This window comes from Misgurnus anguillicaudatus, unplaced genomic scaffold (assembly GCF_027580225.2).
Source record: "Misgurnus anguillicaudatus unplaced genomic scaffold, ASM2758022v2 HiC_scaffold_31, whole genome shotgun sequence".
Classification (NCBI taxonomy): Eukaryota; Metazoa; Chordata; class Actinopteri; order Cypriniformes; family Cobitidae; genus Misgurnus; species Misgurnus anguillicaudatus.
The window spans coordinates 2,831,908-2,856,573 of NW_027395281.1; the positions used below are offsets into that span (position 1 = coordinate 2,831,908).

At 45.0% G+C, this 24,666-nt stretch overlaps 1 protein-coding gene across 1 annotated transcript in view; it reads right to left on the reverse strand.

Annotated features, from left to right (window-relative positions):
* LOC141362973 (uncharacterized) overlaps nucleotides 1–23,818 on the reverse strand; it is a 42,287-nt gene extending 18,469 nt beyond the window's left edge. Inside the window, exons 1-3 of the mRNA XM_073865299.1 lie at nucleotides 23,460–23,818; nucleotides 23,185–23,301; nucleotides 18,543–18,854 (exon numbers count right to left, since the gene is read on the reverse strand). Coding sequence (XP_073721400.1) covers nucleotides 18,543–18,854; nucleotides 23,185–23,301; nucleotides 23,460–23,643 — 613 coding nt within the window. The 5' untranslated portion in view covers nucleotides 23,644–23,818. The remainder of the gene's footprint in view (nucleotides 1–18,542; nucleotides 18,855–23,184; nucleotides 23,302–23,459) is intronic.
* Nucleotides 23,819–24,666: the final 848 nt, after the last annotated feature.

Below are 24,666 nucleotides of genomic sequence, written 5' to 3' on the forward strand. Positions count from 1 at the left end.
ACCCACTGTCATAAATACTGAGGCATAGCTGGCTCTGATTGGATTGTAGGTCTGCCGTAAAGCAAGTTTTTGTAGTATTCACTCGGACTACAGGACCGCTACCCGACGGTTGGAAACTTCTTTAGTTTGGTTTTGGCCGATAGAGGGCTGCAAAGCGAATGTGAAAGTGCTGTTCACCCTGTTTAGAGTGAATGAATGACTGAAACTGTTTTGGAAGCGTTATTTTAATGTAAAAGAAAAACTCTTTTGTGTTGCTTTAATTGTCAGGTCACAATAAAATAAATGATCAATTTTCCAAATTAAAAAGCTGCAGTGCTTAACTGCAGTTCCAAAGTGTGTTTTTGCTTCCTTTTAATGGTAGAAGAGTCTCGTAAACAGATCACACCAGAGAAATACTTATTTTCATTGCTTTATTTTAAGTGTATGTTAATCATCTACACGATGTGACATCGTTGCACTTAACTTTACATTCAAGACCGGTGAACTTTGACAAGCATAGGGATAAACACTTTTTATTGGGATTCACAGAGTGATTCCTTCATCTATGGATACATCTCTATGGACATCGATGGATCTTTGGTTTTAGGGAGAAAAAAGGCGTTATTTGCCTTCAATTGCAGCTTTGGAAGGCAGCAGCCCCTGAATTGGGATGCACCAAGCCTTGGCTATCCCAAGATGCAATGTGCGCCCATGACGTCTGGATATTTTAAAATAAACATTCAAAACTGAAGTTAAATAAAAGTGCATATTTTGCAAATGAAAGGTTCTTGTGACTGTTTTACTATTATAAATGATGTTTTAGTGATGTGAATTAATGTCATATCAATATCAAGTGACGCAACTCCCCCTTAGGCTAGACCGTCTTATTTCAGTTTGCTTTGTAGTCTGCCGCCTTCATTTCACGAGTTCACACTTACAAATAAGTTGGTAAGATTAAATTAGTAAACGTATTTGGCGTGCTGTCCGGGGAGAGGGCTCTGAGCTCGGAAATGGGCCCGAACGCAGAGTATCCCCCCCCCCAGTTTAGGAATTAACCTGGTGAGTGAGAGGTGATGGGGTGGTGGAGGGATTCTGAAGACTGCAGAGGATCTTTGCAGAGTCAAACTGTGACTTATATATGGCTTGCCTTTGTCCTGATTGGGTAGATATGATGATTACTGATTGAGGACATCTGGTGGTACTAGAGTATCTGTTGATTACTGATTATAGACAGCTGGAAGTACTTAAGTGGTTTATTTGACGTGCTCCTCCCGAACTACGTTAATAAAACATCATTTCACGAGTTCACACTTACAAATAAGTTGGTAAGATTAAATTAGTAAACGTATTTGGCGTGCTGTCCGGGGAGAGGGCTCTGAGCTCGGAAATGGGCCCGAACGCAGAGTATCCCCCCAAAAAGCAAAATTAACTTATTCGGACAGCAGCCGGGAACTGTACCCCCCAAAAATAGAAATGATGAGGCTGATGTTGGCTGTGTTTGCTATGCATCCGATGGGAGTTCAATACTCGCTGCGATTAGAACCGTCTGACGGAAGTTCAATACTCACTGTGATTGTACAGGAAAGCCTCGGTTGAAAATTATTAGGACGGTTTATATTTGGAGGGCTTTTTGTGGCCTCCGACGGGAGTTCAATACTCGCTGAAATCAGAGCCATCTGACGGGAGTTCAATACTCGCTGCGATCAGACGAGTAAGCCTTCACTGATGATGGGGTGAATTAATTATATTGGGAGGGTCTTGCAGCATCCGACAGGAGTTCAATACTCACTGTGACCGGAACCCGTCCGACGGGAGTTCAATACTCGCTGCGATCGGACGAGTAAGCCCTCACTGATGATAAGGTAGGCAATTTATATCAGGAGGGCTTTGCGGCATCCGACGGGAGTTCAATACTCTCTGCGATCGGAACTCGTCCGACGGGAGTTCAATACTCACTGCGATCGGACGAGTAAGCCCTCACTGATGATGGGGTGAATGAATTATATTGGGAGGGTCTTGCAGCATCCGACGGGAGTTCAATACTCACTGTGATCGGAACCCGTCCGACGGTAGTTCAATACTCGCTGTGATCGGACGAGTAAGCCCTCACTGATGATAAGGTAGGCAATTTATATCAGGAGGGCTTTGCGGCATCCGACGGGAGTTCAATACTCGCTGCGATCAGAACCCGTCCGACGGGAGTTCAATACTCGCTGCGATCGGACGGGTGAGACCCCGTTTGTCGACGACGTGGACGATTTGTATTAGAAAGGCTTTGCGGCATCCGACGGGAGTTCAATACTCACTGTGATCGGAACCCATCCGACGGGAGTTCAATACTCACTGCGATCGGATGGGTAAGCCCTCCATTGGCGATGAGGTGGACAATTTATTTGGGAGGGCTTTGCGGCATCCGACGGGAGTTCAATACTCGCTGCGATCGGACGGGTAAGCCATCGCTGATGACGAGGTGGATGTTTGATTATTTTCGATTTGGTGGACTTTGCGGCGTCTGGCAGGACTTCAGTTCTCAATGTGATCAGGCGGTTAAGCCCCTGCTGACTATAAGGTGTATATTTAGTACATTTGAAGGCCTAGATGTAGGCCGAAACATGTTGGTGGTATTTTTAGGTTCCATTATGAACTAGGACCTTTATTAAAGCGGTTTTATAATTAAGAAGAGTGCCTTGGTGTCCCTTTCTTATTTTTTGATACATTCGGTTATTTTAGATTTGGAGGGCTTTGCGGCGTCCGACGGGAGTTCAATACTCACTGCGATCGGACGGGTAAGCCATCGCTGATGACGAGGTGGATGTTTGGTTATTTTTGATTTGGTGGACTTTTGCGGCGTCTGTCAGGACTTCAGTACTCAATGTGATCAGGCGGTTAAGCCCCTGCTGACTATAAGGTGTACATTTGGTACATTTGAAGGCCTGGATGTAGGCCGAAACATGTTGGTGGTATTTTTAGGTTCCATTATGAACTAGGACCTTTATTAAAGCGGTTTTATAATTAAGAAGAGTGCCTTGGTGTCCTTTTGTTATTTTTGATACATTTGGTTATTTTAGATTTGGAGGGCTTTGCGGCGTCCGACGGGAGTTCAATACTCACTGCGATCGGACGGGTAAGCCCTCGCTGATGACAAGATGGATGTTTGGTTATTTTAGATTTAGAGGACTTTTATGGCATTTGACGGGACTTCAGTACTCACTGTGATCGGATGGGTAAGCCCCCGCTGTCGATGAGATGTACATTTGGTTATTTTAGATTTGGAGGGCTTTGCGGCGTCCGACAGGAGTCGATACACGCTGCGATTAGATGGTAAGTCCTTGCTGACAACGAGGGGAATGTTTGGTTATTTAAGATTGGGAGGGCTTTTGCGCCGTCTGACGGGAGTTCAATACTCGCTGGGATTGGACGGGTAAGCCCCTGTTGATGTAGACTTGAATACGTTAAGTTATTACCAATTGGGAGGGCTCTAGCACCATCCTAAGAGAGTTCAATACTCCCTGCGATCGTATGGCTAAGCCCCTCCGACAACCGAACGGGTTAGAGTTGGTTTGCTGATAAGAGTTTGGTGCGCTTTTTTGATGTGGAAGCGGTTAGAGCAAGCATCACTACCGCAGCAGTGGAAAAAACTGACCCTCCGTTAGAGCATAGGAAACATCACTGCGGCGGTTGAAAAACTAAACTTCTGCGGGAGCAGGGAAAACATAATTGTTGCAGCATGAAATTTATTGAGTATACAATATAGCTGGCTGTGTGTAAATTTAGTTGCTTTAAGAAATCCTCGTACCTACGTCGATCAGACTTTTGAATTGATGTTGGTTAATAATAAGGATAATAATGATATTTATAAATTATAAATGTTTTGTGTACTTGTATAGTTTGTATTGTATGGTATATTGTATTATGTTTTATGGTCAGTGCATGTGGACTAGGGGTGAGCAGCGGAGTTTGTATTTGTATTCGTAACGATCTCAAAATTGTTTGAATCTGAACACAGCAAAATCACCAGCGTCAAATCCACTCCGCCAGCGCACACACGGGCACCACTACTAGGTCTGGTGGCACTCTTATAAACACCAGCAGCATACATCCAACACCGGCGACTCCAATGCGTAATTTTTGTTTTGAAAATAAAATGCAGGACTTGCTTAATGTTAAAAGGGGTTATTAAGAGATAAAGTTTGGAACTTGATTGGTGTTAAAAAGTTAAGATAGATGAAACTTGAAAACGATCTTCCAGGCGCTGAATGACAGATTCAAAGCATGCATGGACGAGCAAGTGCGCGACCTCAATATATACACACACGCAAGGTTGATAATTGTATATTGTTTTTAAAAGCTATCATGTCCGGTTCTGCTGTAAATCATGGATGGATGAAGTTGTGGCTGCAGGTTAAGCATCAAGCCAATGCAGTCTGGGATCGAGATGTTTAATAAATCGTCTAAAAGGTGAACGACGTAGGAATTGCAAAGTTGTTAAGGAGAACCCATCAAATGCTTCTAGAAGCATATAAAAAATATCTGGTATCTTTGCAGGCAAGTAAAAATTCTCTATCCCATAAATCCAGATGACTGAGCATCACTCTTAAATGCACAGGTGATACCTACTTTGCCAGCCGAGCACCACGACTGATGTTTTTGATCAGGGTTACAACTTGATCAATGTTATAATAGTGCAGAGAAAATCTTGGATAGCGTTTATCAAAAGCCGTGTTTAAGTAACTAAAATATAATCTTTATATGACAGTAAGTTGAATGCGTGTAAGTATGACGTTTCCCAGATAGGTACGTTTGCAAGATGTCTGTTAAAGATCTGGAGATCTGGAACACATCTGGTGTGTAAAACATCTTACAAAGGTTTAAGAATGAGCTGCTTTATTTGCATTCTAAATTAAAAAACGTCTCGCAGGCATCTTCAACATGTCGATATGACATCTTTTAGGAAACGTCTCAGAGACGCGTTGCAAATGAGCAAAAAATCTAAATACGTCTTGCAGATGTAAACGCAGACATCAAATAGACGTCTTCGAGGTGTACCTGTGCCATTAGGGTTAACACCTTGTTACATGTTTTAATGAAAACCCTGTTTAATATAACAGACCACTGGCTGATATTGTGCGATTTTTTTTTATACATTTATGTTAATGTTAAATAAACTTACATTTTGCCCGTCAGTCATCTCCTCAGTTTATGCAAAATGGTATCAGCATGGAAGCGTACTGATGTTGAACATTTACTATTTGTTACATGCATGCCCAAGATGTATGGTGAATACAGATTATGCACGGGAATATTGTCTTATTTCGAGTCGGGGTGGCTGTTGAGCAGGTCTGAAAGTGAGTAACTTCTGGATCGTTGCTGTTTGGAGACACAAATGTTTAAAATGATTCAGTCCGAATTGGGGAACGGTTTTAACTTATTTGCCTTAAAGAACCAGTTCAAGATAATGATTCGTTCACAAACTAAACAGACATCATTAGTCGTCACAAATAGTATTTTGGGACGGGAGGCTTTCAACGTAGCCGGGTTTAAACTGTGCTCGAGGCCGGGCAATGAATACTGATGGTAAAGCGAAGCTTCGAATCTAATTGCTTCAACAATGATTCACTGTTTCTAAGCACTAGAAAAGCCTAGATATGGCACCACCTGCTGGTGAAAACGTACTACACACTTTATACAAATTCCACCAAGCAGAGGTAGGCTCTCGCTTGGGGGGCAGGAGAATAGAAGAAGGGAGCTGAGGAAGAGAAGAATATATGGCGTTCGGGCCTGTACCGGTAGCGGAGGCAGCCTCACGCTACAGTGTTCGGTCAGGCCACAGCCAGAGGACAGGATTAGAAGGAGAAACCTGTTCCACTAGCGGAGACATGCTCACGCTTAGGAATGGCGAATAATGGAAGGAAGCTGAGGAAGGGAAGAATATAGAGCGTCTGGGCCTGTACCGGTAGCGGAGGCAGCCTCACGCTACAGTGTTCGGTTAGGCCACAGCCAGAGGACAGGATTAGAAGGAGAAGCCTGTTCCACTAGCGGAGACATGCTCACGCTTAGGAATGGCGAATAATGGAAGGAGGAAGCTGAGGAAGAGAATATAGGGGGTCCGGGCCTGTACCGGTAGCGGAGGCTGCCTCACGCTACAGTTTTCGGTCAGGCCTCGGCTAGAGGACAGGATTAGAAGGAGAAGCCTGTTCCACTAGCGGAGACATGCTCACGCTTTGGAATGGCGAATAATGGAAGAAGGAAGCTGAGGAAGCAAATAGGGTGTCCGGGCCTGTGCCGGTAGCGAAGGCAGCCTCGCTCTACAGTTTCCAGTCGGAACATGATTAGAATGAGAAGGATCCTGGGTCTGAGCCGCTAGCGGAGCCATGCTCACGCTGCGAGGTTGCCATGCGTTGCCGATGGCTGTTGCTGATGATCCATAGCATGATCTGGCCGTGCTGGAGACTGTAACATCTACTCTAGAGCAAGGGTCTAAGCACATTCTATTAATAGACAATTGTAATATTTATTTATTACATATTTTCTATATTAGCTTGGATTGGTTTATGCATGTTAACATTTTAAACAATACTAAAACATATTAACAAGTAAAACAAACATTTTTGAGTAGACTATATCAAAAAGTTGCTCTCCAGATTATTTTATCCATTGTGTAGCCCTTGCTAACAAAAAGTTTGGAGACCCATGGTCTAGAGCTTCTGAAGACTGCAGAGGATCTTTGCAGAGTCAAACTGTGACTTATATATGGCTTGCCTTTGTCCTGATTGGGTAGATATGATGATTACTGATTGAGGACAGCTGGAAGTACTTAAGTGGTTTATTTGACGTGCTCCTCCCGAACTACGTTAATAAAACATCATTTCACGAGTTCACACTTACAAATAAGTTGGTTAGATTAAATTAGTAAACGTATTTGGCGTGCTGTCCGGGGAAAGGGCTCTGAGCTCGGAAATGGGCCCGAACGCAGAGTATCCCCCCAAAAAGCTAAATTAACTTATTCGGACAGCAGCCGGGAACTGTACCCCCCAAAAATAGAAATGATGAGGCTGATGTTGGCTGTGTTTGCTATGCATCCGATGGGAGTTCAATACTCGCTGCGATTGGAACCGTCTGACGGAAGTTCAATACTCACTGTGATTGTACAGGAAAGCCTCGGTTGAAAATTATGTAGACGGTTTATAGGGCTTTTTGCGGCCTCCGACGGGAGTTCAATACTCGCTAAAATCAGAGCCACATGACGGGAGTTCAATACTCGCTGCAATCGGACAAGTAAGCCCTCACTGATGATGGGATGTATGAATTATATTGGGAGGGTCTTGCAGCATCCGACGGGAGTTCAATACTCACTGTGATCGGAACCCATCCGACGGGAGTTCAATACTCGCTGCGATCGGACGAGTAAGCCCTCACTGATGATAAGGTAAGCAATTTATATCAGGAGGGCTTTGCGGCATCCGATGGGAGTTCAATACTCGCTGCGATCGGAACTCGTCCGGCGGGAGTTCAATACTCACTGCGATCGGACGAGTAAGCCCTCACTGATGATGGGGTGAATCAATTATATTGGGAGGGTCTTGCAGCATCCGACGGGAGTTCAATACTCACTGTGATCGGAACCCGTCCGACGGTAGTTCAATACTCGCTGTGATCGGACGAGTAAGCCCTCACTGATGATAAGGTAGGCAATTTATATCAGGAGGGCTTTGCGGCATCCGACGGGAGTTCAATACTCGCTGCGATCAGAACCCGTCCGACGGGAGTTCAATACTCGCTGCGATCGGACGGGTGAGACCCTGTTTGTCGATGACGTGGACGATTTGTATTAGAAAGGCTTTGCGGCATCCGACAGGAGTTCAATACTCACTGTAATCGGAACCCATCCGACGGGAGTTCAATACTCAGTGCCATCGGATGGGTAAGCCCTCCATTGGCGATGAGGTGGAAAATTTATTTGGGAGGGCTTTGCGGCATCCGACGGGAGTTCAATTACCGCTGCGATCGGAACCCGTCCAACAGGAGTTCAATACTCGCTGCGATCGGACGGGTAAGCCATCGCTGATGACGAGGTGGATGTTTGATTATTTTCGATTTGGTGGACTTTGCGGCATCTGGCAGGACTTCAGTACTCAATGTGATCAGGCGGTTAAGCCCCTGCTGACTATAAGGTGTACATTTAGTACATTTGAAGGCCTAGATGTAGGCAGAAACATGTTGGTGGTATTTTTAGGTTCCATTATGAACTAGCACCTTTATTAAAGCGGTTTTATAATTAAGAAGAGTGCCTTGGTGTCCTTTTGTTATTTTTGATACATTTGGTTATTTTAGATTTGGAGGGCTTTGCGGCATCCGACGGGAGTTCAATACTCACTGCGATCGGACGGGTAAGCCATCGCTGATGAGGTGGATGTTTGGTTATTTTCGATTTGGTGGACTTTTGCGGCGTCTGGCAGGACTTCAGTACTCAATGTGATCAGGCGGTTAAGCCCCTGCTGACTATAAGGTGTACATTTGGTACATTTGAAGGCCTGGATGTAGGCCGAAACATGTTGGTGGTATTTTTAAGTTCCATTATGAACTAGCATCTTTATTAAAGCGGTTTTATAATTAAGAAGAGTGCCTTGGTGTACATTTGGTTATTTGATTTTGATACATTTGGTTATTTTAGATTTGGAGGGCTTTGCGGCGTCCGACGGGAGTTCAATACTTACTGCGATCGGACGGGTAAGCCCTCGCTGATGACAAGATGGATGTTTGGTTATTTTAGATTTGGAGGACTTTTATGGCATTTGACGGGACTTCAGTACTCACTGTGATCGGATGGGTAAGCCCCCGCTGTCGATGAGATGTACATTTGGTTATTTTAGATTTGGAGGGATTTGCGGCGTCCGACGGGAGTTCGATACACGCTGCGATTAGATGGTAAGTCCTTGCTGACAACGAGGTGAATGTTTGGTTATTTTAGATTGGGAGGGCTTTTGCGCCGTCTGACGGGAGTTCAATACTCGCTGGGATTGGGCGGGTAAGCCCCTGTTGATGTAGACTTGAATACGTTAAGTTATTACCAATTGGGAGGGCTCTAGCACCATCCCAAGAGAGTTCAATACTCCCTGCGATCGTATGGCTAAGCCCCTCCGACAATCGAACGGGTTAGAGTTGGTTTGCTGATAAGAGTTTGGTGCGGTTTTTTGATGTGGAAGCGGTTAGAGCAAGCATCACTACCGCAGCAGTGGAAAAAACTGACCCTCCGTTAGAGCATAGGAAACATCACTGCGGCGGTTGAAAAACTAAACTTCTGCGGGAGCAGGGAAAACATAATTGTTGCAGCATGAAATTTATTGAGTATACAATATAGCTGGCTGTGTGTAAATTTAGTTGCTTTAAGAAATCCTACGTCGATCAGACTTTTGAATTGATGTTGGTTAATAATAATGATAATAATGATATTTATAAATTATAAATGTTTTGTGTACTTGTATAGTTTGTATTGTATGGTATATTGTATTATGTTTTATGGTCAGTGCATGTGGACTAGGGGTGAGCAGCGGAGTTTGTATTTGTATTCGTAACGATCTCAAAATTGTTTGAATCTGAACACAGCAAAATCACCAGCATCGAATCCACCCTGCCAGCGCACACACGGGCACCACTACTAGGTCTGGTGGCACTCTTATAAACACCAGCAGCATACATCCAACACCGGCGACTCCACTGCGTAATTTTCGTTTTGAAAATAAAATGCAAGACTTGCTTAATGTTAAAAGGGGTTATTAAGAGATAAAGTTTGGAACTTGATTGGTGTTAAAAAGTTATTAAGATAGATGAAACTTGAAAACGATCTTCCAGGCGCTGAATGACAGATTCAAAGCATGCATGGACGAGCAAGTGCACGACCTCAATATATACACACACGCAAGGTTGATAATTGTATTGTTTTTAAAAGCTATCATGTCCGGTTCTGCTGTAAATCATGGATGGATGAAGTTGTGGCTGCAGGTTAAGCATCAAGCCAATGCAGTCTGGGATCGAGATGTTTAATAAATCATCTAAAAGGTGAACGACGTAGGAATTGCAAAGTTGTTAAGGAGAACGTCTCGGTTACGTATGTAACCCTCGTTCCCTGAAGGAGGGAACGGAGACGTCACGTCGTGACCGACGAATTGGGAACTCGCTTAGAGAGACCAATCTGCTTCGAATACTACTAAAACGCCAATGAACTTGGCATTGAGATATTTGCATAATGCTGGCGCCGCCCCGCCAGGTGCGTATATAAGCCACAGGTGCAAATGTAGAAATCAGCTTCTTTTTCGCTGAGAAAGCCGGAAAGTGTGACCGGCCGATAAACAGCAGGGAGCAGCCCTGTGGCGACGGGACGTGACGTCTCCGTTCCCTCCTTCAGGGAACGAGGGTTACATACGTAACCGAGACGTTCCCTTTCAGTCGGTCACTACGACGTCACGTCGTGACCGACGAATTGGGAATCCCTACCAAAACGCCACTGAGGGCTGACCTCTTCCAGTGTCTGCGTAAAGCCCTCCGGTTCCACTTAAGGATAAGGAGAATTAGGTTTTAAGGCAGAAGGCCGGGCACTAGATGTTCCTTTAACCCACAGTAGTGCCAGCGACTGGGAAGCGCCCTATCTGAGCGGTATAGGGACGCTGCGGAAGCCACCGCCCCGTTAAGGGCTATTGGTGGGCGAAAGTCAACCGTAGTTGAGGTATAAATGACAGCCGTGGCTGTGTAAGCAAAGCAGTGCTCTGCTGAGGGAAACGTGGGCTAGTAGGATTAACCCCACGGAAAAATACTCACAAAGGAACCCGGTGGGACGCAATGTGGATGCCCGAGCCAAACACAGGTTCGCGAGGATGCAGCTAGTGAAAGGCTGGCAGCGGATGCTCCGCAACATCAGGCTGCCAAGGCAGCGGAGGAAGGCAAAACAAATTATTACGCATTTTTGCCTCGATGGCCTTCCATACTGAGCTCAGTTTGGAGCAGCAGTCGGAGGCTGCAAGCCGACCTGCGAGCCTGTTCTCTGTGCTTCCCCTAACGAGGAAAGAACACGAGAGGAGACAGGCTCGACACGAACACTGTAAAATCTAATGAACGTATTAGGTGTCGCCCAACCAGCAGCTCTGCAGATGTCTGTTAGCGAGGAACCACGAGCGAATGCCCAAAATGAGGCAACACTTCTAGTAGAGTGAGCTCCCAAATAAAATGGACAATGAATGCCCTGCAGATTATAAGCAAGGGCGATAGTATCAACTATCCAATGAGACATCTTCTGCTTAGTGACAGCTTTCCCTCTCTGCTGACCACCATAACAAACAGAGCTGATCTGAGGTCCTAAGGCTTTGTGTGCGATCCACGTAGATGCGTAACGCTCGTACGGGGCATAATAAAGCCATGGTTGGGTCTGCCCTCCTCCGGGGGGCAGCGCTTGCAAGCTCACCACCTTATCTCTGAAGGGAGTGGTGGGAACTTTGGGCACGTAGCCTGGTCTGGGTCTCAGTGAGACAGCAGGACCAAACTGAAGGCACGAATCGTCAACAGAGAATGCATATAAATCCCTTACTCTCTTCACGGAGGCCAATGCTAGCAGAGTCAGAGTTTTCATTGACAAAAGCTTCAGACTCGCAGACTGCAAAGGCTCGAACGCGGTACCTGTAGTAGGGCTTCAGCACCATGGACAGGTCTCGGAGGAATAGAGGGAGGGCGCGAGGGGTTTAGCCTGCGAGCGCCTCTTAAAATCTAATAACCAAATCATGCTGGCCAACTGATCTGCCGTTAATAAGTGAGTGATGAGCAGAAATAGCGGCGATATCAACTTTAATGGTGGAGGGTGACAGCCTACCATCTAACCTATGTTGAAGATATATAAAAGCACAATGTAAAGCATTCTCTGGGGTCCTCGCATTGCGAAGAGCACCAGGTGACGAAAAGGGTTTCATTTAAGCGCGTAAGCCCGTCTTGTGGACGGTGCTCGTACCGCGTCGATGGTGTTAGATACCGCTTGCGATAAATCACCTAAACCTTGCGCGCACTCAACGACCATACATGGAAATCCCACAGGTCGGGGTGCGGGTGCCATAATGTGCCCCTTCCTTGAGAAAGAAAGTTCTTCCTCCGGGGAATTCGCCAGGGAGGGGCTGTCGCGAGGAGCATTAACTCTGAAAACCAATTCCTGGTCGCCCAGTACGGGGCGACTAATAAAAGGCTCTACTCGTCCTGCCTGACTTTGCACAGTGTCTGTGCGATTAAGCTCACTGGAGTGAATGCGTATTGCGCGTCCCCCGCGGCCAGCTGTGTGCCAACGCATCCACGCCGAGGCTGCCCTCGGTTAGTGAATAAAACAGGCGACAGTGGGTATCGTCCGGTGACGCAAATAGATATATCTGCGCACGACCGAACTTCTTCCAAATTAGCTGAACCGTCTGGGGGTGGAGTCGCCATTCGCCGGTGCGCGCAGCTCGGGAAAGCGTGTAGCCGCTGTATTGAGCGTACCCGGGATGTGAATGGCACGAAGGGACCTCAGATGCTTCTGACTCCAAAGGAGGAGATGACGAGCGAGATGCGACAGGTGACGAGAGCGCAAAAACCGCCTTAACGGTAAATAACGCAACAGTCGCAATGTTGTCGGTGTCGGCTAATACATCCTTCCCTCGCATCTCCACAGCGGAGCGTACAAGTCCCAGATATACAGCGCACCGCTCGCGGCAGTTGGGGTGCTATGCACACCCCTGAGACTGCAAGCCCGTCATACGTGGCTGCTCATCCCGTGCTGGGGGCATCGTATGTGCTACAGAATGCCAGGAGACCCAACTCAGGGGCATATCTTGCTATAAGAAATGCTGGGTCTGCCACGCGGTAAAATTGAAATGACACGCAGGTGTAATGGTTACACAGTGTATGCCGTTGCGCCACGCTCTCCTCGAGACTCGATCGTAAAACCAATGCTGAAGCGGTCTCATATGACGCAGCTCGAGCAGTGTCACAGCTGCAGCATGCTGTCATATGCCAGGAGCTTCTGAAATTGTTTCAGAGAGACCGCGTACTTCCCTCGAATTAAACCGAGGCAAGTCAGAACTGACTGATTGCGCGCTCTTGTAAAACACGCCAATAAATCGACCGAGTCTATTTCCATACTGAGAAAAAGATCCTCTGCACGGGGCAAAGTTGCTCCTTTCCCAGCTGACCTGATGACTTAAACGAGCGAGATGCTGAAGCATTAAATCTCTGTGTTCGCGCACGTCTGCCAAGAACGAGCCATTATAGTTGACGTAAATATAAGCAGAATGCGAACAACGCGCTCTCTCTCGGAGATTTTAATGCCGTGACTAGCATTTTCATGGAGACACGGGGAGAGAGAGACAGCTCGAATGGTGTACTTGGTATTAATATGCCCACCCCATGACGCAGAGCGAATAAACGGTCTAAGGCGAGGGGAGATGGACACATGAAGTACACGTCTACAGGTTTAAGGCTGCAAACCGATCTGAATATTGAAATACGAGCCTCGGCGTATCATCCTAAAGGATCACATTTGTAGAGCCGGTGCGTAAATAAATCGGTCGTAACCCACCGCGTATTTTGGGTAATATGAGATAAAGGCTGGAAAAAACCTTATCATCATTCTCGGTAAGAGGGACCGGCTCGAAATGTCCTTCGCCAGCAGGACATCGACTTTTGCACGCAGTACATGTGCATCGGACGCTTTCACTATAGTGAAATGAATGCCTGAGAATTTGGGGGAGTGCCGGTAATTGTATTTCGTAACCGAGGCCGACAGTGCGTAAAACTCAACGAGACGGGCTGGGAACTGAAGCGAAGCATCCAGGGACCGTACGAGGAGAATTAACGACACTACCGAAGTACCCGCGGTGGGGCAGCGAAGCGAGACAGGTGAAACTGCCGGTGCGTCTGCTGTGACAGCATAAACATCTACAGTATGTGTGTGTGTGACACTGACCTGAGCCCGCTGAGGGTGACGGTCGTCTGGTCTCCTGCGCGGAGAGCGCAGACTCCGGAAAAACACCCGCTGGCGATAGAGGAGAGATAGGGTGAGCTGGTGTGCCCGCTCACGGCTCTTTCGATCCTCTGGAGACCTGGAGAGGGAAGAGGAATGCACTCTTATGTGTGGTTAAGTGGGTACCGGCTGGACAGCCGGTGGAACAGATGCAAACCAAGAATTTACCACCCGACCCTCTACCGGGGGAAGGAGCGAATCACCGTCTCCTGAAGAGTGATCCTCTGCCAATCCGGGTCGCCCGTTACTGGCCACTTAAACTCCCGATTTTCACGGGAAGCGGCTAAGCGGGCGGGGCGAGCTGCTGACGACCGGTTCCCATGCGCTGCCGAGATGGGGTCCGAGGAGGGGAGCAGAGGTGGCCGCCGCAGGACGCCGACGGTGAGAGGCAGACTGAGGAGCCGGCGTGGTGGACCAAGGGCAGCTCTCTTTTGCCGGGGCATGACCTAGGAGATCGCCTCAGTCTTCGCAGCGGAGCTGTACGACTCCACGGGCTCACCGAAGAGGCCGGTCTGTGAGACAGGAGCATTCAAGAAGTTGTTCTCGTCTGCGTCCGTCATGTAAGCCAGACATAGCCAAAGGTGGCGATCTTGAACACTGTGGTGGACATCGCACGACTGAAGGTCGCGGCTTCCCTCGTAAACCTCTAAAGCCTTTGCTTGGTGAACCTGCAGTGACGTTATTACGTGCAGGGCTGAAGCCACGTCTCCGCATGCCTGATGGGCAGCGCCCGTAACCGGACGACTGTCTATACAAACACGGGAGGGAAGGGTTGGGTGGTCCCCCCAGGAACGCAGCTGCATCGCAACCCCCCGCTCTACTGAAGGGATCCCCGTCCTTAGCGGCTCCGTAGGTGAGGGAGGTGAGGGGTGAAAGCTGAACGGCCGAGACGGCCGCAAATCACATCAGCTCTTCGTGCCGTCGGGAAAGGCAGGAGGTGAGGACCATATAGGCCCGGGCAGCTCCGAAATACCAATCATATGGGCGGGACGGTTCGGGCGGAGAGGGATTAACCCCTCCAACTCTACCGTTTCCGCCGCTCGAGCGGGCACGGCCGCCATCTCCGGGACGACTCCGCCTCGGAGGGAAAAGATGGGCACCCCTCTGATGCTGCAGAAGTGACGGGACCAGAAGGAGGTCCAATGGATTCGGCAGAAATCGCAGAACACGACTCTGCAGTCTCCACCGGAGCCTCAACCGGCTGAGGATGAGAAGGCCGGTAGGTGAAGGACGCATCCTCCGTCCTACTCAGCGTAGTGATGCGAAGAACGTCCTGCGAGCGCTTGACAGCCGCACCATGGCGGCGTTCAGCACTGCAAAGGCGCGGACGTCGTTCCCATAGAAACGACAGTCGGCTCCGCAATCCAAGAGAGTTATGCTCTCACAGAGAGAACAAAAGCTCTCCACGAACGCAGCCTCGGAGTGCTCGATGCGCAAGCACGAAGACAGCGCTCGTGACCGTCACTGGAATCCCTGTACTTCTCGCACCCAAGATCGCACGGAGGAAAAGCTATCCTGAAAAGGACGCTGATCTCCGAATATACGAGAGAGTGGCTGTCTTTAAAAAGACACAGAGCTCTCACGTATCACTCTTTTAGGGAAATCACTCTTTTGGTGCTCAGCTGATGATGCGCACAGGGAAAGGCAACGCACACACTAAACTCAAAACAAAAAATATGCAGAGCAGTGGAATACTGCGAGCGTCCGCTGTGTTAGTACTGCTTGTCAATCAACTTCAGCAACCGTTCCCAGAAGAGCAGATAGTAGCTTCTCAGTCAGATAAAGCCGGCTTTCGAAGCGATAAAAAGCTGATTTCTACATTTGCACCTATGGCTTATATACGCACCTGGCGGGGCGGCGCCAGCATTATGCAAATATCTCAATGCCAAGTTCATTGGCGTTTTAGTAGTATTCGAAGCAGATTGGTCTCTCTAAGCGAGTTCCCAATTCGTCGGTCACGACGTGACGTCGTAGTGACCGACTGAAAGGGAACCCATCAAATGCTTCTAGAAGCATATAAAAAAATCTCTGGTATCTTTGCAGGCAAGTAAAAATTCTCTATCCCATAAATCCAGATGACTGAGCATCACTTTTAAATGCACAGGTGATACCTACTTTGCCAGCCGAGCACCACGACTGATGTTTTTGATCAGGGTTACAACTTGATCAATGTTATAATAGTGAAGAGAAAATCTTGGATAGCGTTTATCAAAAGCCGTGTTTAAGTAACTAAAATATAATCTTTATACGACAGTAAGTTGAATGCGTGTACGTATGACGTTTCCCAGATAGGTACGTTTGCAAGATGTCTGTTAAAGATCTGGAGATCTGGAACACATCTGGTGTGTAAAACATCTTACAAAGGTTTAAGAATGAGCTGCTTTATATGCATTCTAAATTAAAAAACGTCTTGCAGGCATCTTCAACATGTCGATATGACATCTTTTAGGAAACGTCTCAGAGACGCGTTGCAAATGAGCAAAAAATCTAAATACGTCTTGCAGATGTAAACGCAGACATCAAATAGACGTCTTTGAGGTGTACCTGTGCCATTAGGGTTAACACCTTGTTACATGCTTTAATGAAAACCCTGTTTAATATAACAGACCACTGGCTGATATTGTGCGATTTTTTTATACATTTTATGTTAATGTTAAATAAACTTACATTTTGCCCGTCAGTCATCTCCTCAGTTTATGCAAAATGGTATCAGCATGGAAGCGTACTGATGTTGAACACTTACTATTCGTTACATGCATGCCCAAGATGTATGGTGAATACAGATTATGCACGGGAATATTGTCTTATTTCGAGTCGGGGTGGCTGTTGAGCAGGTCTGAAAGTGAGTAACTTCTGGATCGTTGCTGTTTGGAGACACAAATGTTTAAAATGATTCAGTCCGAATTGGGGAACGGTTTTAACTTGTTTGCCTTAAAGAACCAGTTCAAGATAATGATTCGTTCACAAACTAAACAGACATCATTAGTCGTCACAAATAGTATTTTGGGACGGGAGGCTTTCAACGTAGCCGGGTTTAAACTGTGCTCGAGGCCGGGCAATGAATACTGATGGTAAAGCGAAGCTTCGAATCTAATTGCTTCAATGATTCACTGTTTCTAAGCACTAGAAAAGCCTAGATATGGCACCACCTGCTGGTGAAAACGTACTACACACTTTATACAAATTCCACCAAGCAGAGGTAGGCTCTCGCTTGGGGGGCAGGAGAATAGAAGAAGGGAGCTGAGGAAGAGAAGAATATATGGCGTTCGGGCCTGTACCAGTAGCGGAGGCAGCCTCACGCTACAGTGTTCGGTCAGGCCACAGCCAGAGGACAGGATTAGAAGGAGAAACCTGTTCCACTAGCGGAGACATGCTCACGCTTAGGAATGGTGAATAATGGAAGGAAGCTGAGGAAGGGAAGAATATAGGGTGTCTGGGCCTGTACTGGTAGCGGAGGCAGCCTCACACTACAGTCTTCGGTTAGGCCACAGCCAGAGGACAGGATTAGACGGAGAAGCCTGTTCCACTAGCGGAGACATGCTCACGCTTAGGAATGGTGAATAATGGACGGAGGAAGAGAAGAATATAGGGGGTCCGGGCCTGTACCGGTAGCGGAGGCAGCCTCACGCTACAGTTTTCGGTCAGGCCACGGCTGGAGGACAGGATTAGAAGGAGAAGCCTGTTCCACTAGCGGAGACATGCTCACGCTTTGGAATGGCGAATAATGGAAGAAGGAAGCAAATAGGGTTTCCGGGCCTGTGCCGGTAGCGAAGGCAGCCTCGCTCTACAGTTTCCAGTCAGAACATGATTAGAATGAGAAGGATCCTGGGTCTGAGCCGCTAGCAGAGCCATGCTCACGCTGCGAGGTTGCCATGCGTTGCCGATGGCTGTTGCTGATGATCCATAGCATGATCTGGCCGTGCTGGAGACTGTAACATCTACTCTAGAGCAAGGGTCTAAGCACATTCTATTATTAGACAATTGTAATATTTATTTATTACATATTTTCTATATTAGCTTGGATTGGTTTATGCATGTTAACATTTTAAACAATACTAAAACATATTAACAAGTAAAACAAACATTTTTGAGTAGACTATATCAAAAAGTTGCCCTCCAGATTATTTTATCCATTGCGGTAGCCCTTGCTAACAAAAAGTTTGGAGACCCATGGTCTAGAGCTTCTGAAGACTGCAGAGGATCTTTGCAGAGTCAAACTGTGACTTATATATGGCTTGCCTTTGTCCTGATTGGGTAGATATGATGATTACTGATTGAGGACATCTGGTGGTACTAGAGTATCTGTTGATTACTGATTATAGACAGCTGGAAGTACTTAAGTGGTTTATTTGACGTGCTCCTCCCGAACTACGTTAATAAAACATCATATATCGAGCCTTGCATTCAAAGTCTGCAGCCCCTTAATTGGGATGCACTCAAAATTAATTAGTCCCCACATAAATTGTGTACAAATTGCCATGAAATTGTGTCGGATTTACAAACATTAATTATCGTTACGTAGATTTGAGCTACTAACCTCCAAGATAAACATTGAATTTAGAGATTGATGTTCCTTTGCTGCTGGTAATCTTTACTTCATAAAGTCCAGCGTGTTCAGCTTTGAATTCAGTGATGGTGAGAGATCCAGTCTCACTGTCCAGTTCCAGTCTGTCTTTGAATCTCCCATCAATAACTTCATCATCTATAGTGATCTTTTTGTCCTCGATTTTGGCTATGATCTGGTCATCTCCATATCTCCACTCAATCACAGCATTTTCCTGTAGTTCAGTAATATGAGTGTGTAAAGTGACAGATTCTCCTTCCACTACTGGTATTGACTTTACTTTATCTATCAAAGCAACACATAGAAGAGAAAAACACAGAGAGAAATATAAACATGGCTATTAGTTCTCACCACCAACTGTTCAAATCAATAAACATTTGTCAAAATTAAAATTAACTGGACAATACGTGTTTAATATTAATTTATAGATATTTAACAAAACTCCTTCTCCACAAGTGCCTTAGCAGCACATTAACATAGTCCTTGGCAATTCATAATAAAATTTAAGTCTGGGGTAGGGGTGTGACGGTTATTATATAACCGTGAGACCGACGGTTATAGTTGAACACCGTCATTAGAATACTATAACCGACAAACCCGTGTTATTAAAATATTAAAAAATATATATCATAAAGAATGTTTAAATACTAATTAAAAACAATTGTCAACAGTCTGTGTTACACGCTCCACCATGTTATCACGTCACGCAATGAAAAATACAGAGCGGAGCAGACACTGACAACGCGCTGACATACAGGAGAGACCAGGGCACTTTTTGGTTACTTTTGAGATTAAACATATTAAACAAAGTCTCAACTTTCAAATCATCTCTTCCTTCTATTTAATTTATAGAATCAAATAAACATGAACGACCAAGATGTTTTAACCGCGGAAAGGCTCCGCCCCGCTTTTCAAGTTCAAATCCTCCCATGTTAATCTACTAACTCTCCTGAAAGCACATTCACTGCTAGTTGTCTTGCTGTTAATTGTAAATAAACGTAGAGCAAGTAGCTAATCAGTGTTTAGTTTATTCAAATGCTGGTTTCACATCGCAAGCATGAGCACCGAGCAGCGCGTATGCGGAGAGCGTTTGCCGCGCGTGGCCATTGTGCTTTTACACCGGCTGCGTTTGCAGCGCATATGGCGCAGTTTAATAACAGTCACAATCTCAAGTTCACATTACTTTATTTTACATGCATTTATGAGCAAAACCTCTTCAAGACGCTTTTTAATCCACATTGTTTTCGTGCTGTTCTGGTCCGTGTTATGACAGATATAGACACAATTATAGACATTAAAAGCCCAATGCACAAATCTGTTTCTCTGAAGATTATTATGCTAGATAGAGGATTCATTTCTGCTGGGCAGAGAGTGACAGCGCAGTCTTCTGGCAACAGTGTTTTTTTTATATTTAATTGCTTTCTGTTAAATTTCTCAAAGTCATTACTATTTAAAACACACTTGGCATCACATTCATGATTTTATGGTAAAATGACACTTACGCGTCAATCCACGAGCATTTAAACAAGCAAACCAACCCCCCCCCCCCCCAGACGGTTATGTGACGAACCGTCACATTTGACTCACGTCATAACCGTCATCACCAATTCTGAAACCGGCACAGCCCTAGTCTGGGGGTGATTTTCTTTGAAAATTAAAAAAAATAGTATTCCAATGTTAGATTCCTGCAGACTCTGACGATAGATTCATGTCCTATGAAGCGGAACCATAGGTTTGTGCAAGAAACTAAACCTGATTTACAACATTTCAACAGATAACAAAAACTGTCACCGAAATCACCGTAGTACTGTAAGACTAAAAGAGTTTAAGCTCAATCTTGAACATCCACAGATTGAATTTACTTCTACATTAAATCAATTAAGCAGAACTGAAATTAAAATATTGACTATAAAAACAAACAATTACACCTAAGAAAATTGAAGGAACATTTGCAAAACCAGTGGTGTAGCAAGTCAGTCCCAGGCCCATATGCAAAACAAATTTACGGGCCCCCTTAAGCCAAAGCCCCCCCCCCAACCTTGACCGTTGGCACTGTTAACTGTGGCGCGCAGGTCTGTTAACAACATATACTTTTAATAAGGTTGTCAAATATTTTTACTTTACTTTTTTACTTTAAAGGGTAGATTTAAGTAAAGAAAAACGAAATGTTTTAGGTAGTTTTTGACTCGTGACTAACTTCTCCGCCTTCTCTTTTCTCTTTAAGGCCCCACTTTTATGTTTATACTTGTCCATCCTTAATGTTCATGTAGATTGCCGCTATATTAACCTCTCACACTCTGTTTTCTTTCTTTTTTTTGGCGCGGCGATGCGTCATGTAAAAAAATTATAGCGTAGTAGTCTATGGCAGCCGCGAAGTGCAAAAAAAATTATAAACGCAAACAAAAAACGGAGAAATTAGACATTATGGAGAAATAAGAAACCACTACACATGATATGCATACAAAAATATATTTATTGCAGCCAGAAATAAAAATTTAATTGAAAAAAAAATGTTTTAATTAAAAGCTGGGGCGGGCCCCCTATTGGCCTGGGCCCATTTGCACGTGCATACCCTGCATGCCCAGACGCTACGCCACTGTGCAAAACCCTCCAAATGCGTCTGACATGTTTTCTTGTAAATGAGCATTTTATCAGACTCTTATGTTTAGGTTCAAAAGTGTATTATTCTGTGAATATTCAGCCTTATTTTATATTACTTCAGTCATTTAATTGGTTTTTAACAAATCTTCCGTTGCAAAAAATTTTGTTAACACTCACAAAATCACTAAAAATGCAACTAGAAACATTACAAATGATGAAAGTCAGAATTCAAAATGTAAAAGTGAAGAAACTTAAGCGCATGTTTGGGGCGCTATGATGCACATGACACATTAATGTTGTATTCATGTCCAAGTACTTACAAGGGGTGCAAGTTTAAATGTAAATCCATGGTCATTTCACATTTGTTTTCAGTGCACTTCAAGTACTTTGCTGAACAATCAACATCACATTAACATATTCTGCCAACAAACCGATATTTCTAATTGGACTAAAGCCGAGATTAAGCAGATTTGAAGCTAAAGTATTTGATGAAAGTATTGTAATATGTGCGCATATAAGCGATCAATTAAACTGTTGTGATTACATGTTTGATTCACATCAGTTATACTACAGCATTAGTTTTACCCCTTACAGACCGTGTAAAGTCATTTCCGACAATTGTTTCTATGACACACTGAACCCTAACACACACACGAGTATTTAAGAGTTGAGAGAGGTGGCAGCTTTCCCGTGAGTGGGTGTGGTAACTTATTTTATTTACTTGCTTTTTTCCTCATTCAAATTGAATCATTAATATCACATTTGTCTGTGTTGCTGCAATCTGAGAACACATGTAATATTGGACTTTACACAGACTTTAAGGGGCTGGACACACCAAAACTTTTAAACGCGCCTGAAAACGCCTTGACTACTCCGAATGCCAGCTGTTTTTCAGCTGAGTGCCAGCTTTCCTCAGCTAAGCGCTTTATACGTCATCTTTGAGACGGTTGGTTGCTGTGATACTTGTCCCGCCCCACCTCCACTGTGATTGGACGGCCGCGTGAGAACTGACATTGACGAGCGGAGCTTTTTTCCAAAGTTGAACATTTCTCAACTCTCTGCGCTGAGCGCGGAAAAACCGCCGGGCGCCGGTTTTCAGCGCGGAAGAAAACCGCTAGCTGCTGGCTTATTTGAAAAACGCCGAGTTTCCATTGAAATGAATTGAAAACATGCGCCGGCCGCTGGCGTAAAAGCGTTGGTGTGCACGCCCCCTAAGGGTTGTGTCTCGTCTCTTAGGGGCTGGACACACCAAAACTTTTAAACGCGGCTGAAAACGCCTTGAGAACGCCGAATGCCAGCTGTTTTTCAGCTGAGTGCCAGCTTTCTTCAGCTAAGCGCTTTGGTAGCTCTGATACGTCAGCTGTGAGACGGTTGGTTGCTGATATATTTGTCCCGCCCCACCTACACTGTGATTGGACGGCTGCGTGAGAACTGACATTGACGGGCGGAGCTTTCTTCCAAAGTTGAACATTTCTCAACTCTCGGCGCTCAGCGCTGAGCGCGGAAAAAACGCCGGGCGCCGGTTGTCAGTGCGGAAGAAAACCTCTAGCTGCTGGTTTATTTGAAAAACGCTGAGCTTCCATTGAAAACAATTGAAAACATGCGCCGGCCGCGGGCGTAAAAGCGTTGGTATGCACGCCCCCTAAGGGTTGTGTCTCGTCTCTTAGTAATTTTCCAAAGAGCTTACAACCTGATTTACTTCATTTCTTTAAAAACAGACATTCTTGCCTTATTGGTATGTACATCACACACCTAGACTTCCTACATTAGCTGACTGTGTGACAAGAATAAATAAGCTTGAAGCAGCTTGCACTTCTTGTGTCTGTGGGTTTTATGCTCCCAAAATCTCGTAACTAAAATTCTAAAATCCTGGTCCAGTGGTCTGCACATCTTTTGATTCAAGAATGATTTAACAATCATTTTCTCATTTTTGATAGAGGTTGCGTTTAGCGGCTTTTGCATCTGAACTCTTCACTTGTTTGTTATTGCTGTATCAACTGAAGATTAAACTTACTTTGGAGTTCAGAGATCCTGCGACGATACAAAATCAATCCAGCAGCAATAACAGCAGCAATAACCAGGAAGAAGAAAACACATAATCCTGCTATAACACCCGATGACAAACCTGCTTCTGTAGTAATAAATAGAGACAAATAGATTAAATATACACATATTCTTGCTATAAGTTGCAGAATTTTGATAAAATGTTTAGTTTCACATTTTAATTTTGATAAATGTTTTTATTCAAATGGTGATTCTTCATGATTTGAAGAGATTTTAGATACTCACCCTTGACAATAACACTGAATGTCTTGTATAATGCTTGTTTGTTGTTGCTGATCTTTAGTTGATAAACTCCAGTGTATTTAGGTTTGCTGTCAGTGATGATGAGATCTCCAGTTTGATCATTCAGCATTAGTTTATCTTTGAATCTCCCATCAGCATCTATATATGAGATCTTATTGTCCTCCATATCAACTTCAGCTATGAGAGCACTTTCATCTCCAAATCTCCACAGTATCAGAGCATCTCTTTGTGTTTGAACATTACAGGGTAAAATAAGAGATTCACCCTCAGTCACTGTAAAAGATGCCAATTCATTTGGTCCAGCTTTAATAACAGGAGGAGACTCTACAAGAGACAGTAACACAGACAGATTAAGAAAGCTGATTAATATTAATTTGTGAAGCAAACATCCTGACAAACATATTCACACTCACCATTGACAGTAACATGAAATCTCTTGTATACTGTCCCAGTGTTGATGTTGATCTCTGCTTCATAGAGTCCAGAGTATTTGATCTTCATGTTCATGATGGTGAGATCTCCAGTCTGGCTGCCTGATATCTGCAGTTTGTCTCTGAATCTCCCACGTGCATACCAGATCTTATTTTTAACAATTTCAGCTAAAAGATCTTTAGATCCACCTTCTCCAAACCTCCACCAGATCACATCATCCTCATGTAGCTCAATAAGGTCAGTTTGTAGTGCGACAGAATCTCCAGCCGTCACCGTCACTGACTTCACTTCATCTGGATCACCAGACACACCTGTTGAAAAACAGAAATCAATTTTGAGATACACAAATGCAGAGATTAAAAGTGGATTGCATCTCTAGCAGATATCTCCCTACTGAAAAATCCAGCTAAGGCCAGCATAAGCTGGTCACCCAGCTTGGTTACCAGCTACCAGCTTTTCATATGGTCTTATCCAAAACATCCTTTACGTCTCTTCAGGACCATTTACACCTTATTAGGTATCTGTTGAGCTTCAAAAAAGGCCATAAATTAAATTGCTTGATTTTTCAGTAGGGCTGGCAAATGCGATAGTCTTTTTTATCATAAACCCTTTAGACAAGTGTGCCGCAGGCACCTATTTTGACAAGACATGTGATGCACACAGGTTCACTTGACGCGGCGAACACATATTTTGAAATGACGAACCACACACATAACGGGCTACATACATGTTGTGACGAACTTCACATTGTGTTCCT